Below are 16,800 nucleotides of genomic sequence, written 5' to 3'. Positions count from 1 at the left end.
AAGAAATAGAAAATTTGAACATACCTATTACCAGCAAGGAAATTGCATCAGTAATCAAAAATCTCCCAATAAACAAGTCCAGGACCAGAATGCTTCAAAGGCGAATTCTATCAAACATTTAAAGAAGAGTTAATACCTATTCTCAAACTATTCTAAAAAATAGAAATGGAAGGAAAACCTCCAAATTCATTCTATGAGGCCAACATTACCCTGAAAACGAAACCAGATAAAGACACCACTACAAAAGAGAATTACAGGCTGATATCCCTAATGAACATAGATATAAAAATCCTCAACGAGTGTACACACACACACACACACACACACACACACACACACAATGGGATAGCATTCAGGCATAAGAAATAATGGAATCTTGTCATTTGCAACAACATGGATGGAGCTAGAGAGTATAACGCTAAGTGTAATAAGGCAGAGAAATATAAATACCATATGATTTCACTCATATGTGAAATTTATGAAACAAAATAAATGAACAAAGGAAGAAGAGAGACAAACCAAAAAACAGACTCTTAACTATGGAGAACTATCTGATGGTCACCAGAGGAGAGGTTGATGGGGGGATGGGTTTAAATAGGTGATGGGGATTAAGGAGTGGGTTTGTCATGATGAGTTCCGGTTGATTTATGGAATCGTTGACTCACTATATTGTACACCTGAAACTAATATAACACTGTATGTTAACTAACTAGAATTAACATAAAAACTTTTTAAAAAGACATTATCTTGTTCTAGGTCACACAACCAGCAATTGGAAGAACTAAGGTTGAGCCTCAGCAGGCTGGCTAGTGCCTGAGGTCTCAGCTATCAAGCTATATTGCTTCTAAGTCTAGGGCTGTTCCTGGACTGTTTAACTGAAGCAGAAAGTAAGGGGGAGAGAGAGAGAAAGAGAGAGAGAGAGAGAGAGAGAGAGAGAGAGAGAAGGCGACTATGAGTAAAACCCTGTGCTTAATTTGATGATGAGTGCTTGGTGTCATGACTGTCCAGTAGTTTGCTGTTTAAATGAAGCCCATAAATAAATAATTTGCACATGGGGGGCAGAGGGGGTAGCTGGTTGAATGAGTCATGAGTTCCCAAAATGGAACTAATCTAGGAGATTAAGCTCCAAAACTAAATACTGGGCCTGATACTAAGGGAAGCATTCACTGCCCATACCAGTCTTAAATTGGTGCACGACTGGGTTTGGCTGCCCCTGAAAGATCTGAGCCTGATAGGAAAGAATTGTACTTCCTCTGAAGGGGCTTTTAGACCTTTGCTTCTCTTTTCCAACCAGTCCTTTCTACCCTGAGTACAGGCAGATTGGTCCACTGGCTTACTTGAAATAGAACTAAAATAAGTTCCCTTGGCCCCTCTCCCCCTACAAAACAGGCCTGAAATAAATCCATGTAAAGGAACAAGAGGAAACTGCTGTTCCTAGGTATTTATTCAAATATGTATTCAGTCTTTGGCCACGTAAGGTCGGTGTAGGCAGTGATTCTTGAGGGAAGGGCTTCTGGGTGGTGGTTTAGAGTGGAGTCTGTGCCAACTGGGAACAGAAAACCAAAGAGGTCTGAAATTCTAAGGCTGTAACTGGAAATTTTGTATTCACAGGCTGCAGTAGAGAATACTTTCCATGACACATTTCCTCTACATCCAACATTGTGAGTCAGCAGAGCTATGCCTTTATTCACTCATTCATTTGTTCATTCATTTAGTTATTCAGTCACAAAAAAAAATATTTGTTGAATGCCAAGTACTGCTCTATGTGCTGGAGATACAGCAATGAACAAAACAGTCTCTGCCTTCATGGAGCTTACAGTTTATAAAGGGAGATTTGTTATTTGTTTAAATCAATAAACAAATAAACAAATGATAATATAACTTTTCATATAGTGATAGGGCTAGAAAGAAAATCATGATAATAGGATAGTGATGCAGTGGTACAGTTTCAAAGAGGGTGGTCAGGGAAGGATTCCTTTTGAAAAGATGAAAGAGCTAAACTTACAGAGAGCTAAGAGAAAAGTCTTCATACATAGTCAAATTCTTAACCCTATATCTGATCCTCCCCTAAAACTCCACCCATCACAACCAAACAAAATTCTATGTATCCTTATTCTTTAACTTAAGCAAATCACTCATCACCCTTTCCTCAGGTTACCCTACTTGGGACCAACTTCATGCCTTCCACCTTTGGTAAGGCAGTTGAAATTTTAAAACAACGTTTTATGTTAAGTTACAACTGAAAACAAGTCATAGCTTTTTGAGCTTTAAGGAAGTTAAGAGACTTGTTTGAGGTCGAACAGCTACCAAGAAGCAGAGGCTTGACTTACATCTGAAAGTTTTGACTTCTTTCCACTGCATTTTTCACTTTGCCATAAGCTTCTCAAGGCATGGTGGGAGCACAGCAGCACGCATGAGCGTCAGACATTTTAGGTGAATGTGACCTCACAGGTAGCTCTTCCTAGGGACTAGTGTTTAGAATAAGAGAGATGATATTCCCATTCCCCATTGTCACTCCCACCTGGATATGTGTTCTGAGGTATGTTGGACAAACTGATGAGCAACCAGCCTGGGGAGGGTTACAAACCATGCCACAAGGAAGAGCTTAAAGAAATGGTCATGTTTATCTTGGAGAATAAGTGGTGTTTCTGCGTGTGTGTGCGCGCGCGCGTGTTTTGTTTGTGTGTGTGTGTGTGTGTACGCTTGTGTATACGGGGGGTGGGGGTTGTTCAGGAAGAATCAGAGTTTGAACCCATGATAGATATCTTGAAACATTTTAAGAGGACTATTGTTTAGTACTTGGCTTTTTTTGTATGGCCCAGAGGATAGTGTTCTAACAAATGGTTGAAACCACTGAATAATGAATTTCAGCTCAAAACAAATAATGGCTTTGAAAGCTTCAGAGTGAGCTTCCTGTTACTGAAAATATTCCAGCAGCTGCTGGACAGAGCTCATCAGAGATAGTGAGCTTTGGGGTATGGGTTGATGTACACATTCTGAACCTTAGTTTCTTACTCTTTAAAGTAGTGATAACAATTCCTTCTTTTCAGGCTTCTGGGGAGAATTAAATAGAATGATATGTTGAAAGGCTGAGCATCATGCGCACCCAAAGTAGGTGAATCCTCCTTCTCCTCCTTCCATTTCCCCTACCTCATCACATAGTGTAGAGAGGATTCCTATGTAGGGAGGTTGGGAGGAAATGACCTTTTATTCCCATTTTGAATATAAAATTTTATGATTCATTCTATAGTCATCAATAACTTTATGCATTATCTGATTATGCTTAGGACACTTTACTGTGTGACATGGAAATTATGTGTGTGACTATGTCTCCCACTAGATTGTAAGCTTCCTGAGAGCATCTCTGTATCTCTTTGCTGTCAGAATAAGTGCTTATTGGGACACCTGGCTGGCTCAGTCAGTAGAGCATGCAACTCTTGATCTCAGGGTCATGTGTTTGAGCCCCACATTGGGGTAGAGTTTATTTAATAAAAACAAATTAATAATAATAATAAAAAGAATAAGTGCTTATTGCATTTAACTGATTTTGGAGGAACAATGATCTCTGTGCTGAATAATTGAACTAACCAGGAGTCTCTGTCCTCAGGGAGCTGATTCTCTTAAATAGGGTGGACATGCACAAATGTGCAAGAGCATGTAGTCATATCAGTAGCCAAGACAATGAACATATAGGATTTAATATCTTCAGACTGTCTGTGGCAAGCATTGGGGATTATCAGGTGGCTGGGGTGGGGTTGAATGGCAATAAGTGAGTAACAGAGGGGTCAGGATAAAATGTGGAACTTTCCTTGGTTATACTTCCTGGAAGAAGTGTGACTTTGGGAGCTATTTGAACCATGAGAGGCAAAAGACAACTAGGCACTGGCTTTTCCCTGAGAGAAGGCAAAGATTTAAGACTTAGACATCTTGCACCTGGGAGGTAGGTCACTGGGTTTCAGATCAGAACATTGAAATAGTTTATTCCTGTGACCCAAGAGACATCTTGTCAGATGCTATTGGAAGACAGGACATGTGTTATTTAGTGGCATTTATATAGCACAGTGTCTAAGGACATAGGCTCTAGAGTCAGACTGTTTGGATTTTCATCTTGGCTCCACCACTGACTAGCCATGTGACTTTGGGCAAGTTATTTAACCACTGTGCCTCACTCCTCTCATCTGTAAAATAAGGGCACTAATAGTATCTACCTCATAGGGTGCTTGTGAGCATTAAGAGTTAATATATGTTGCAAGTCCTAGCCATGCAGAGACGCTAATCATGCATCATGCGAGTTCCAATCATAGAGTAAGCGCTTTATAAGTGTTTATTATTATCTAATGAATGGTCTTTAGATCCTGAGAAATATACTGGGTGTTTATAGTAATTTCAGTGTGAGTTTGGGAGCATTTATATTTCAGACCATCTCATGGAGTGATTAGCTCCTCAGCAGTGGCTGTGGTAGAAGTGGTGATAACATCTGGCTCAAAGAGATGGAAGAACTTTCTGCCAACTGTGATTGTGCCAGAGATGAATGGACTGTCTTAGGAGAGAAGAACCTCTTCATTGTTTTGGGTGTTAGAATTGAGACTAGATAACTATTTAGTGGGGATGTTGCAGGAGGGATTGAAGGATGGAAGTGGGGTTTTGCTATACCCCAAATTCTCTGATTTTTTGATACTTGTCAGCAGAAGTGTTGGCTATGTGTTGGGGATACTGCTGCTTGAAATATGGGGGACTTGTCTAAATTTTTTTTTATATTGTAAGCAGAGTTGGGTGGTCACTTCACTCAGAATGCTAACTGCACATGGATAGAGCTGGGATCAGATGTCATGTTCCAGGGTCAAAAATCTCTCAAAAATACTTTTGAGACTCAAGAGATAAGGGTTTTGGTTTCTGCTTTGCCAGCAATTAGCTGTGTAATCTTGGGCATGTTGCTTCCATTCTCTGGGCCTCAGTTTTCTAACCTAGAATATAAGTTTTAGACTAGATTTTCTCTGTGGTCTCATCGTGTCTTACCTTCTGTGTTGGAAGATATAACTCTCTGAGTGGAAACAAGTGGATGAGGAAGACATTCATGCATTCAGCAAATGTTTATTAAGCATCTGCTAAGTGTTACGCACTGTTCTGGGCTTGGGGGAGAAAGCAGTAAATAAGATGGGCATGGTCTCTGCCCTTTTAGCTCCACAGTCCAGAGTCCAGTGCAGGAAACAAACAAAACATTATAATACAGTTTAACAAGTATTCTAAGAGGGGCAAACACAGGGTCCTGTGGGAGAAGAATATTATCCAGAATAATTCTGAAGCGAGAATATCAGAGAAAGCCTTCTGGAGGAGGTGACACTTGAGTTGAGTTTTGAGATGGGGGCTCAGGAAGGATAGCAGTAGTTGCATAGTTCTTGAGGCAAGAGAACCTGATGGTTATGAGAACTATGGTAGGCTCTGTTTAGCTGGAGAGTGGAGAATGAGAGGGCATTGGTGAAATCTGAGGTTAGAAAAACCAAAGGACACCAGATTGGCAAGGCATTATACGGCATTTGCCGTAAAGGCAGTGGGGAGTTATGGAAGGACTTTAAGCAGTGGAGTTATATAAGTCAGGCTTCAGCTGCAGAAATTAAATCACTCTAGTTATTTTCAGTAGAAAGGGTCCTAATACAGAAAATCAGGTGCTTCCAAAATTGGGGTAAGGGCTAGAGGTGCAACCTTTAGGCTGGGCTTCCAGGAATAACTCCCAGAATACCAGGGGAGCTGTTTTCTGTGCCACAAACAGGAAGGTGAGGAGTCATCAGGGGCTTTGGAAACATACCACCTTATCTGAAGTCTAAGAATCAAGAATCTGCCACTGCCTTAACTATTGACTAGAGTATCATCATGCTTTCTAGATCTTCACTGGCAAATAATAATAATAATATAATAATAATAATATAAAATGAAATAAAATAAAATCATCCCATTCTCTGGTTCCTCAAATACACAAAGCCAGTGACCAGACACTGGGGCCTATGGAAAAGTAACATGGCTGCAGGAAACCCTAAAATCCCCATCACTATGCTTGCCAACAAAAGCAGCAGAAATATGGCTTCTGCGTCATTACCTCCTTCCAAATATTGTGCGTATGCATATGATTACCAGAAATAAATCACATCCAGAACACTGGATGCAAAGGAGCCTGAGAAAAGACAGGCTGTTGTAGGTTTTTGGTTTTGAGCTTTTCAGCAATATAGGAGGGCCGGCTAGAAGGAGGGTGGCATGGATCCTGAGCAACCAGTCTATAATATCTACCATAGGATTGATAGGAGCAGAAATGCTTTTGAGACAGATAATTTGGGCAGGAGAGTAGAGGCTGAATTGGGGACAGAGAGCAGCACAAGAGACCAAGTAATGGATGGTAATGGAATCAAAGGTGATGAGGAACTGATTAAAAATACTGGTAGCAGGGAGACAGAGGAAGGACACATGAGAGAGAAATTAAGGAGGAAGAAAATTACCAGGACTTAGAGGACTGGTTGGCTGGAAGCAAGATGAATGAGAAACAAGACTTACGGATATCTCCTAGGGTTTTTGTAAGGAGACATTCCTACAAGACAGGGAACTCAGGGGAAAGAGGAAAGTGGCAGGGATGGGAAAAGATTATTTCAATTTTGGACTAAGTTTGAGGTTCTTGTGACATATTCAGGAAGAGATATCCATAAGGCAGTTGGAGATTCATCTCTGGAATTCAAGAGAACATCAGCAGAGAATTGTAAGCTGTATGCAGGAAAGGATTTTGTTCCCCTAGTATTCAGTAACTTTGTTGAAAGGAGGTGCATCAGTGTGTAATGTATCTGGTAGTTCAAGCTTTGGGAATGGATGGGTCCACCATTCAGTGTAAGTGTGGAATGAAGATAAGGGGACTGAGATTAGAAGAACCCTGAGAAATCATGGCCTTAAATGATTGATTGAAGAAGAACCCAGACAGGAAGTAAAGACTGTATAACCAGAGAAGTCATGTGGATGATGTCGCCAAGGCAAAGGGAGCACTTCAGGAAGGAGAAAGGTATCAATGGAATCAAGAGCAAGAGAAGTTGAGGAAGATAAAGATGAAAATTGGTCATGCCATTTAGTAACAAGTTGATCATTTGTTTATATTCACAAGAGGTTTTAGTTCCCTATGAAATGATGGGAGTGAAAGCCAGGCTGCAGTGGAGTGAAAGGTCGATAGACAATGAAGTGGAGATAGGATATAATTGCCCTTTCAAAGGCAAGGAGAACAAGAAACAATAGGTGTTGGCAAGGATGTGGAGAAAGAGGAACCCTCCTACACTGTTGGTAGGAATGCAAACTGGTGCAGCCACTATGGAAAACAGTATGGAGAGTCCTCAAAAAGTTAAAAATAGAACTACCCTATGATCCAGCAATTGCACTACTAGGTATTTACTCAAAGAATACAAAAATACTAATTCAAAGGGATACATGCACCCCAATGTTTATAGCAGCATTATCTACAATAGCCAAATTATGGAAATAGCCCAAGTGGCCACTGATGAATGGATAAAAAGATGTGGTATATATACACAATGGAATATTACTCAGCCATAATAAAGAAGGAAATATTGTCATTTGCAATGACATGTATGGAGTTAGAGACTCTTATGTTAAGCAAAATGAGTCAGTCAGAGAAAGACAAATACCATATAATTTCACTCATAAGTGGAATTTAAGAAACAAAACAAATGAGCAAAGGGAAAAAGAGAGAGAGAGGCAAACCAAGAAGCAGACCCTTAACTATGGAGAATAAACTGCAGGTCACCAGAAGGGAGGTGGATGGGAGGATGGGTTAAATAGGTGATGAGGACTAAGGAGTGCACTTGTTGTGATGAGCAATGGGTGATGTATGGAAGTGTTCAATCACTATATTGTACACCTGAAACTACTATTACACTATATGTTAAATAACTGGAATTCAAATAAAAACTTAAAAAAAAAAGCAAGGAGAAAGATTCTAGTTGCTTACATTATGGTACTGTCGTGATCACTAGTATCTGTCTCATCATAATCTAGCAGAGTGGCTTTTAAACTATTTTGGAATTACTTGCTATAAGAAATAAATTTTACAGGGTGCCTGGGTGGCTCAGTTGGTTAAGGATCTGACCAGATCAGGTCATGATCTCAGGGTCCTGGGATTGTTAAAACACAGATTACTTACCTTCCCCCAACTTGTGCTGTCTCTCTCTCTTTTTCTCTCTCAAATAAATAAAATCTTAAAAAAAAAAAAACAAATTTTACATCACAATCTAGCACATTTACATTTATATATAAGTGAAACAAAAGTTTCATTAAACCATAATTATATGGACATTTCATATAAATGGAATCATACAAAAGCCTTTTTTTGTCTGTTTTTTTCACTTAGCATAATATTTTCCAAGTTCATCTATATTGTTGCAGTAATAGTACTCTATTCCTTTTTATGGCTGAATAATATTCCATTGTATGGCTATACCACATTTTGTTTATCCATTCATCAGCTGATGGACATTTGAGTTTTCTCCATCTTTTGGCTATTGTGAGTAATGTTATTATGAACGTTCATATACAAGATTTTGTGTGGGCATTTTTTCCCCATTTCTCTTAGGTATATGCATAGAAGTGGAATTGTTGGGTCAAATAGTAACCCTATGTTTAATTTTTTGAGGAACTACCAGACTGTTTTCCAAAGTAGCTTCAACCATTTTGACCAGCACTGTTATGAAGGTTCAGATTTCTCCACATCTAGCTTTTCTATTATAACCATTCTTGGGGTATCTTATTATAAGTAATGTTTGTAGTAAATATCTTGCATTTGCATTTCCTGCATTTGATTTGCATTCTCCTGATGGCTAATATGTTGAACATCTTTCCATGTGCTTATTGACTATTTCTTTGGAAAAAATGTTTTTCAGAACCTTTGCCAGTTTTTTAATTGAGTTATTCTTTTTATAATTGACTTGTAAGAGCTCTTTATATATTCTAGGTACAAGTTTCTTATCAGATATATGACTTCCAAATGTTTTTTTCCATTCTGTGAGCTGTCTTTTCATACTCTTGATAGTATCCTTTGAAGCACAAAAGTTTTTAATCTTGATGAAGTCCAATTTATCTATTTTGTTGTTGTTGCTTGTGTTTTTCATGTCATATCTAAGAAACCATTGCCAAATTCAACGTCACAAAAATTATCCCTATTGCCCCCATTTTGTTAAACTTTGCCATAATATCATTATAACATCTAAGCAAGTAATAGCGATTCTTATTATCATCAAGTGCCCAGCCTGTTCAAATTTCCTGTTGTTTCATAAATATCACAAATGTGTGTGTGCAGAAGCACACGCACATGCGTGCGCACACACACACACACACACACACGTTCCACCTAAGTCAAACCTTTTCCTTCCTATTTATTTGTTAAAAAGCCGGGTTGTTGGTCCTGTAGTTGTTTTGTTTTTGTTTTTGTTTTTTAGTCTTTAATTCCATATTGCAGTTTAATATGTTTTTCTGTCCTCTGTGTATTCTATACATTGATAATTGATCTAGAAGCTTGATCTGATTCAGGGTTTTATGTTGTTTGTTTTGGCATGAGTCATTCATAGGTGGTATTATAAGCCCAAACCTTTGAAGTGGGGACTTCTTTGGGTTTTATTCTATCTTGTAGGGCTAGGGGCCATTTTGTTTATGACCTGCATTCATTCAGAATTTCCAGTCATTTAGTTAAGATGACTGTTCTAGCCTCAACGATTTCTAGAGAATAAATAGCAATTTCTCATTCCTCTTAGAGTCTATAGTATTCTAGGAGTTCCAGAACTTAATTTGTTCTACTCCTGGCTAATCTAGTTTCCGCCCCCTCTACCAATATCTATCTGTTCACTTTTAGAGTCCTAGGATGTAAGAGGAAGAAGGGCCCTTAGAGATCTGTATAAGGGAGTGCTGGGTTTTTGAAGGCCCAGGAGCCTGCTGAAATTGCATATATTTTTTCTGAGGTGAAGGTTCAGAGTTTTCACTGAATTTTCAGGTAGGTCTAAGTCCTCATGTGACAGAAGGGAGATGGAGGCCAGGAGAGGGGAAAGGAGTTGCCCAAAAGTCATAAAGCAAGCTTAAAGTAGGGCTGGGAGTAAATCTGAAACCTTCCCGTCCAGGGCTTTTTCCCTAGTTCCAGACACAGAATCAGGAACACAGAGCAGGACAGTGATTACAAGCATATTGCAAGTTTTGTAGAGGCTTTTTCAACTGCAAAGTTGGCTTCTCTTCATAGTACCCAACTTGCTGGAAGAGTGCAGTCATAGTCTAAAGAAACCGCAAACAGGAAAGAAAATGAACCTGCAAGTGCAGGGATATCAGAGAAGGCCGAACAGAATTGGATTTTGGATAATTTGTAGTGTGTCCTTGTGGTTCTGTCGACAGCACTGTTTTTTTTAATGCGTATAGCTAATTATGAGTTGCCTGTAAATACTTAGGCAGTGGCCAAAGAAACCTTTGCTTTCTCCTTGGCCCAGACTCCAAAATAAGTGGATGCCAAGGCATGCCACCTCCCCACCTACCTATCCCTTTTTTCCCTTCCTTTTCCCTCTTCTTCAACCTTTTTTTCCCTTATTTTCCTTCACCCTTCTCTTTCTTCACCTTATCCCCGATCGCTTCTCCCTCCTTCCCATCTTTCCTTCTCTCTCCCCCCTTCCATTAGTCTTCCCTTTATTCCTCCTTCCCTCCCTCCCAGCCACGCCCTCTCCTTTCCTCCCACTTCTGTGTGCACCCCCCCTTCCTCTCCCTACATTCCCCTCAACCCACCCCCAACAAACTCCCCACCCCCACGCCAGAGCCGGCAGCCATTGGCTCGCGCTAGGGGCGGGGGGGAAGGGAAGGCTTGGGCCCTCCGATTGGTTGCAGGGGCTAGCACGCCAGCTGAAGTCCCGCCCCACCCAGCGAGTAAACGCGCGGCTGCAGCATTTGCTATTGGCCGAGGGTACTGTCAGCAGCTCCCGCAGCTCCTCACGCAGGCGCCCACAGCCGCTGGGTGAATAAAAACACCGCCTACGGGCTGGGGGGTGGGGAGAGGAGAGGGAGAGAGCCAGCAAGGCAGGATTTAAATGAGAGGCTGGAAGCCTGGAGCACCGCGGAGAGAGCAAGCAAGCAGGCTAGAAAAACGAGGAAACTAGGAAAGCGAGCGACCTAGAGGGAGTAGGGGAGACCGCGACTGACCTGTAGCCAGGCAGGTGGACAGACGCACGCCCGGACAGACAACCGAACAGGCGCAGGAGAACCTCGCACTGGTTCCTCCCGCCTTTCTCTTTGAAAGCCAGGATTTTGCCTTTTGCTTGGCGCCCGAGAGAGAATGCTGGATTCTGCCGATTTCAGCGCGAGCTAAGATTTCTCAGCTAGGGAAGAAAGATCAGCTTAATCCTGAGAAGGGGGAAATCAATCTCCCCTGTCCCCATCCCCTCCCCCCATACCAAACTCGGGCGCCAAACCCAGCCCTTCCCCAACCATCCGACTTCCTCCTCTCCTTTCTAGCATGGTGGCTGTATGGACAGTCTGACAGAACAGAGACTGACATCTCCCAATCTGCCGGCCCCCCACTTGGAACACTACAGTGTTCTGCATTGCACCATGACCCTGGATGTGCAAACTGTAGTTGTTTTTGCCGTGATTGTAGTCCTCCTGCTTGTCAATGTCATACTCATGTTTTTTCTGGGAACGCGCTGAATGGAGTCCAGCTTCCTGAGCTGTTGCGAACTCTCGCTTTGATTTCATCCCGAGAACCACCGAGAATAAAAAAGAGACAGACAGAGACAGGGAAAGAAAGGGAGAGAAAGAGCAAGCAAAATTTCTTACTCAGGGGGGAAAACGTTTTGAGCTTCAACATGGCCTCGCTGTGATATGTATGACGTTGGTATATTATCTCTCCCTAAATCTTTTGTCATGTCTTGTCTTTTAAATATGCCTGTGAATGTAGTTGCTTATTGCTTGAGTAAAATTGTTGATAAAGAAATGCATTCTATTTAAGTGTGCATGTGTGTGTGCATTCTCCATTTATGTGACGTTCACGGAGCAAGATCTGCGCCCTTAAACAGTGGCTTTGCTGTTTGTGGTGTTTTGTCAATTCATTTTCTTGAAAACTACCTTTAAATTCCATCAGGGAATTTTAGTCAAAAATTCTATCTTGCCATCACGAGTGAATTTGGGTTTGTTTTTGGACAAGGATGGTTGTGGGAAGAGCGTGATGGATTTTTGACATTTTGGGAAAGACAGTCCTGCCCTGGATGTGAAGAGGGAAAAACATTGAAACAAGGAATGAATTTAGGGGAAATGATTCTTTAGTTTCTAATGAGAAGAATTTGAGAAGTGATGTGGTGGGGTGTATTGAGCTGGCAGTTGGTGACTATATCCTGACTCAATTTGCTGTCCAGGGTTTAGTTCATAGTTTCCAATTTGGAAAGAAGCCACCTTTAAAACATTTCTTAAAGCATTAAATGTCAGTTTCTTTGGAATTATGGACTGAAACATAAAAGCCTTCTTTGATGTTTATGAATTGGCAAGAGGAGACATTGACAAGAGCTGTTTGGGTTCCTTTTCCCAAAGAAGATTGTACCCCTGGATTTGAGTTTGTCGATTTTCTCTATGTGTCCTCTGAAAGACAACAAAAGCCAGCTCTTTACCCACCCTGGGAATAATAGTATTCGTATATGCTTCTTTGGATAATTTTATTTGCATTGATGTTGAGCTACATTTTTAAATAGAACTTGCTAGTGCTAATGATAAAGTGGTGGGTTTTGTTTGCTTTCTTGTTCTTTAAAGATCAGAGGTCTCTAATTGAAAGATTTCCATAACAAAATGAAAGTATGTATCATGCTAAATTAAGAGTTCTGAGCACCCCCTCCCCCCAAAAAAAGTCTGGGTGGAATGGGCTGAGAGCTGGGGGGAACATGAGCTAGAAGCAACATTCAGTTTTGACATATATTTGCATTTCTGTATCAGATGGTAGTGGTGGTGGTTGCTGTCATTATTGCTATTATTTTTATATTTTTCTTTCTGCTGAGAAGGCTTTTGGAAAAGCCAAGAAAAAATGGTCTCTGATGCCAATGTGCATGATACTTATTTTCCCCCTACCTCCACCCACTGATTGGCAGGTATTCCATTCTGTGTTTACCTGACTTGAAATAGTGCTGTTTCTGGCCCATGTAGCAATGAATCAGGGTCATACAGTCTACACGCATGTTCCCCCTACACCCATGGGGGTGGCTGCTCACGTGTGATGTACAAATCTGCTGGCTTGTGCTGTCAAGTTCCATTTCCTATTGTTCAATCTCTTTGGAAATGATTATGAAGGGAAAGGGGCTGTGAAGGGGGTTCTTGAAATTGTCCTGATCGCAGAACCCAGAGAGTATTATTTAATGGCGTCAGAAGAGGTTTTAAGGCTCAGGGTGTGTGCTCTTGGCTCCGTGTGGGTAAAAGGCTTTTTATTATTATTATTCTGTTGGTACCATGGTATAAGCATGATCTGGGAAGTTTGCTTATTCTTGAGAATCTGGGAAGATTCTTATTTACTCTTTGGTTCCTTTGTTGGGAGGGGGGCTGAATTGAACTGAACTTGTTTCTTTGCAAAGAGAATCTTGTGATCCCCCAACCCCACCACATACCCTTAGCTCCAGTGGTATTATCTAAAGTAAGCTTATGTTTTGGCTGGGCACTTTGTTTTGAGACACGTTGGACAGGAAAATCTCTAGGCTGGGCAGCTACAGACTTGGGTTCTCTCTGTTGAGAGATTATTTGACCTTGGACATTTTTTTTTTCTTAATGTGTTTGGGGTTCCCTATAACATTAGCATTTGGGGATGGTTGGACTAGGTGACCTCCAAGTTATTGCATTTGGTGATTTTGGGTGCCCGTAGACACTTGAAATCAGAGGGGGATGAACTAGAAAGACAAGTGAAAAGGAAAATGAAATATTTATCAATGGGTGATGGGGTGGGGGAGGAAATACCTGGTTGCTGGTATCTGGAGAAACTTAAGTTTTACCTAAGAGATTTTTTTACCTAGCTGTGTGGGAAGAAAACTGGACTATAACAGTGGAATGCTTTTTGCTTTTTTTCCCCTTTAAGGTGAGAAGGGTTCTCTAAGGTTAGTCTTTGAGCCAGGTTTGTGGCAAAGTAGTGTCTTGAAATGCCACAACCTTTACCTCTGGGTGCCTGACAGACCCTTGGCAGAGAACCTTTGGGAATGTATGTGTGTAGGGTGTGTGGCAGTATGTTTGTGGGTGTGTATGTACACCCTTCTGTGTGTGTGGAGGGGAGAGGGTGCACACTCTTGAATGTGGGTGGGGGTTGGTTGTGCTAGGAATGAGGAAAAATAGCAGGGCATGCATTGAGTGTTCCATAGTTCTGAATGGCCTCCTTGTGCTAGGGCCTGTAAGGATTTGACTGGTGCCAGAATGAATGGGTATTTCCCCTACCACTCCTACGCCTCCCCACCCCACAACCCCTTAGGCTAAAGGGGTTGCTTGACTGAGCCCTTCCATCAGTAATTTAGCTGGCAAAATGGGTAAGCATTTTTCAAATTAACTTATCTCTAGGCAAATAAGGGGATGTTGCTAGCCAGATGGCAGGCCACCCAAGAGCAGCTAAAAGGGAGTTTGGGAAGTAGAGAACCAAAGTTGGCAGTATGACTTTTTACTTGTGTGAATCCTAAAGGTTTGGCATTTCTCCTTCAGACTTGTGAGGATATGCAAAAAGAGAAGAGTGGGAGAAAATGAAAAATGCAGCCCAGAGGAGTGGAACCCTCTGTATATGACTTTTTATTCTTCCCTCTCCTGCCTCTTATCTTCATCTTCTCCCTTCTCCATTTACTCCTCCCTCTGATACAGCCTCCTACCCTGCCCCCATTCCTGCTCTAAGTGGGTGGGTGGTGGAAGAAGGAGGAGTAGGAAGAGAAGAGGGCTTTTCATTTATGATTGTCCCAACTTTTCCCAACTAAGTTTCTAGTTTCCTTTCCTCTTCTCTGACCTCTTTGGGTAGAGGATAAGCTTTTGCTCTTAGAAAGGACAAAAATTCCAGCTCAGAAATTTTCCCTCCCAGCTCCCCACCAGGGGATTGATGAGCAGCCCTTTACCAGTATCCTAGCAACCTCCTGCTTCACTCAGCTCCTGCTGAGCTCTGGAGCCCACCCTTTAAAGGTCCAGGCGCGAAGGCCTCTAGAGAAAGGGAGCTGGAGTCCAGCAGGACTTGGAGAGATGCTTTTGGGGAAGTGGACAAAGAAAAAGCAAGATCCTCATTGCCTGCAAATGCCGGAAAACACATCCACAGAAGGCGTATGGAGCCTAGCTTCATTCCAGCCATGGGGACTATTTATTGGAAGGCTCCTGGGTTCAAATTCTTTTCTCCTTTCTTCCAAATGCCTTCTTAAGATTAACTGAGTCATTTCACAGTCCAGCTTTAGTGCAAGGAAGTCTGTAGACCCTGAAAAATATTTTTTCACCCTGACTTGGCTGAGGCAGAGAGGAGGTGAAGGGATAGTATGGTGGGAACAAACTGAGCAGTGCTTTTCCCCTATTGAGACAGCCCCTATCTGTCAGAACCTGTAGCAGCTACTTGTGTAGAGTGTCCCAGTTTTGTTTGTGGCTTAGGGAACTCTGCTCATGCTGGCTGCAGTGTGGAATTTAGGGGCTTTTGTTTCTATGTCATTGGTCTCTGAGTAGTTTCCAAATGGGAAGGCTGGGCAAATTAGGAAGGCCATTTTGATTGTGGGCCTGGTGAACAGGTCTGGGCCTTGGCTGATTCTCATTTACAGGTGTGGGTGATTAAATTTTTAGGGAGCTGAGAGATCCCAGTGAGCCTGTGGGCAAGGTAATCTTCTGCCCTGTGGTGAGGCTCAGATTGAGAGTGCCTGGCTATGACCAGAAGGCACAGTCTCACAGTTGCAGGGATGGGACAAAGCATGTCCTCCTAGTCTTTGTCTGTTATCTTGGCCTCTGCTCCCTTTGGCCTGTGGAGTGTTTGCTCTGGATGAGGACATAATTGAGAATTGAACCTATTCTCCCAAAATAACTGCCTCCTCAGAAGATCTCACACAAAGCTTCTGGATCCAGCCCCAGTAGCTTTGCCCCAAGAAGTGGGATGGAGGCGAAGAATTTTATACTTTCTGGCTCTTATTTCTAGTTCTGCAATTTGTTCTAGGCCAACTGAGGCTCTGGCTTTCTAAGAATCCTTAGTCTAAGAAACAAAGCTTAGCTCTTCTGATATCTGCCCAGAGTGTCTCCTGTCATTAGGTGAGTCTAGCTCTCAAGAGCATTTAGTTAAGCATGCTTTACACTGGCACCAAAGCATAAAGTGGAAAAGCTATGAAGGGGTAAGTGCCTAGAGGACAGAGAAGACTTGGGATGCAATCCAGTAATGACAGTACTAGTAATCCCTTGTCAGTGCATGGGTCTGTGGAATTTACAAAGCAATTTCACATCTTTTCTAATTTGGTGCATCACATCAACCTTGTGAAGTGGGTAAGGATGTTTGTTATTCCGTTTTACAGATGAGGTAAGTAAAGGTCAGAGATATTGGTTGGATGGACATAGGTCTGCCTTTCAAATGGAGAGTGGGGAGAGTCAGAGTTGATCATTCCCAGGTAGTGTGAAGCTGAACGAGGTCAGGTAGAGAGGGAGGTGTGTGAGTCATTCCTGAAGTCATACTATCTTCCTCAGCTTACTCACATTTTTAGTGCTTTTTCATACTTTTTATTTTTATAGCAATTTTGTACAGAATTCCTTATTCAATAAAATGTCTTTTTATCTTGAATATACATCAAAGAGTTT

At 41.7% G+C, this 16,800-nt stretch overlaps 1 protein-coding gene across 13 annotated transcripts in view; it reads left to right on the top strand.

Moving 5' to 3' along the window:
• The window catches only part of ARHGEF9 (Cdc42 guanine nucleotide exchange factor 9), a 242,450-nt gene that overhangs the window by 44,397 nt on the left and 181,253 nt on the right, over nucleotides 1–16,800 (top strand). For 4 of the 13 annotated variants that reach the window (XM_032398243.1, XM_032398233.1, XM_032398236.1 and 1 more), the window contains exon 1: nucleotides 11,043–11,882. The exons of 3 other annotated variants lie outside the window; for them this stretch is intronic. Coding sequence is in view for 3 of the 10 variants with exons in the window: in XM_032398232.1 (XP_032254123.1) it covers nucleotides 11,881–11,889 (9 nt within the window). In the remaining 7 variants the exon portion in view is untranslated. Of the gene's footprint in view, nucleotides 1–3,050; nucleotides 3,112–10,967; nucleotides 11,018–11,042; nucleotides 11,894–16,171; nucleotides 16,264–16,800 lie in introns of those variants that run through there. 6 more of the 13 variants (XM_032398242.1, XM_032398230.1, XM_032398234.1 and 3 more) reach the window with 5 other exon arrangements.

Source organism: Phoca vitulina, unplaced genomic scaffold (assembly GCF_004348235.1).
Source record: "Phoca vitulina isolate PV1807 unplaced genomic scaffold, GSC_HSeal_1.0 scaffold112, whole genome shotgun sequence".
Classification (NCBI taxonomy): Eukaryota; Metazoa; Chordata; class Mammalia; order Carnivora; family Phocidae; genus Phoca; species Phoca vitulina.
The sequence above is the reverse complement of the archived record's forward strand: the minus strand, read 5'-3'. Positions and strand labels throughout refer to the sequence as shown.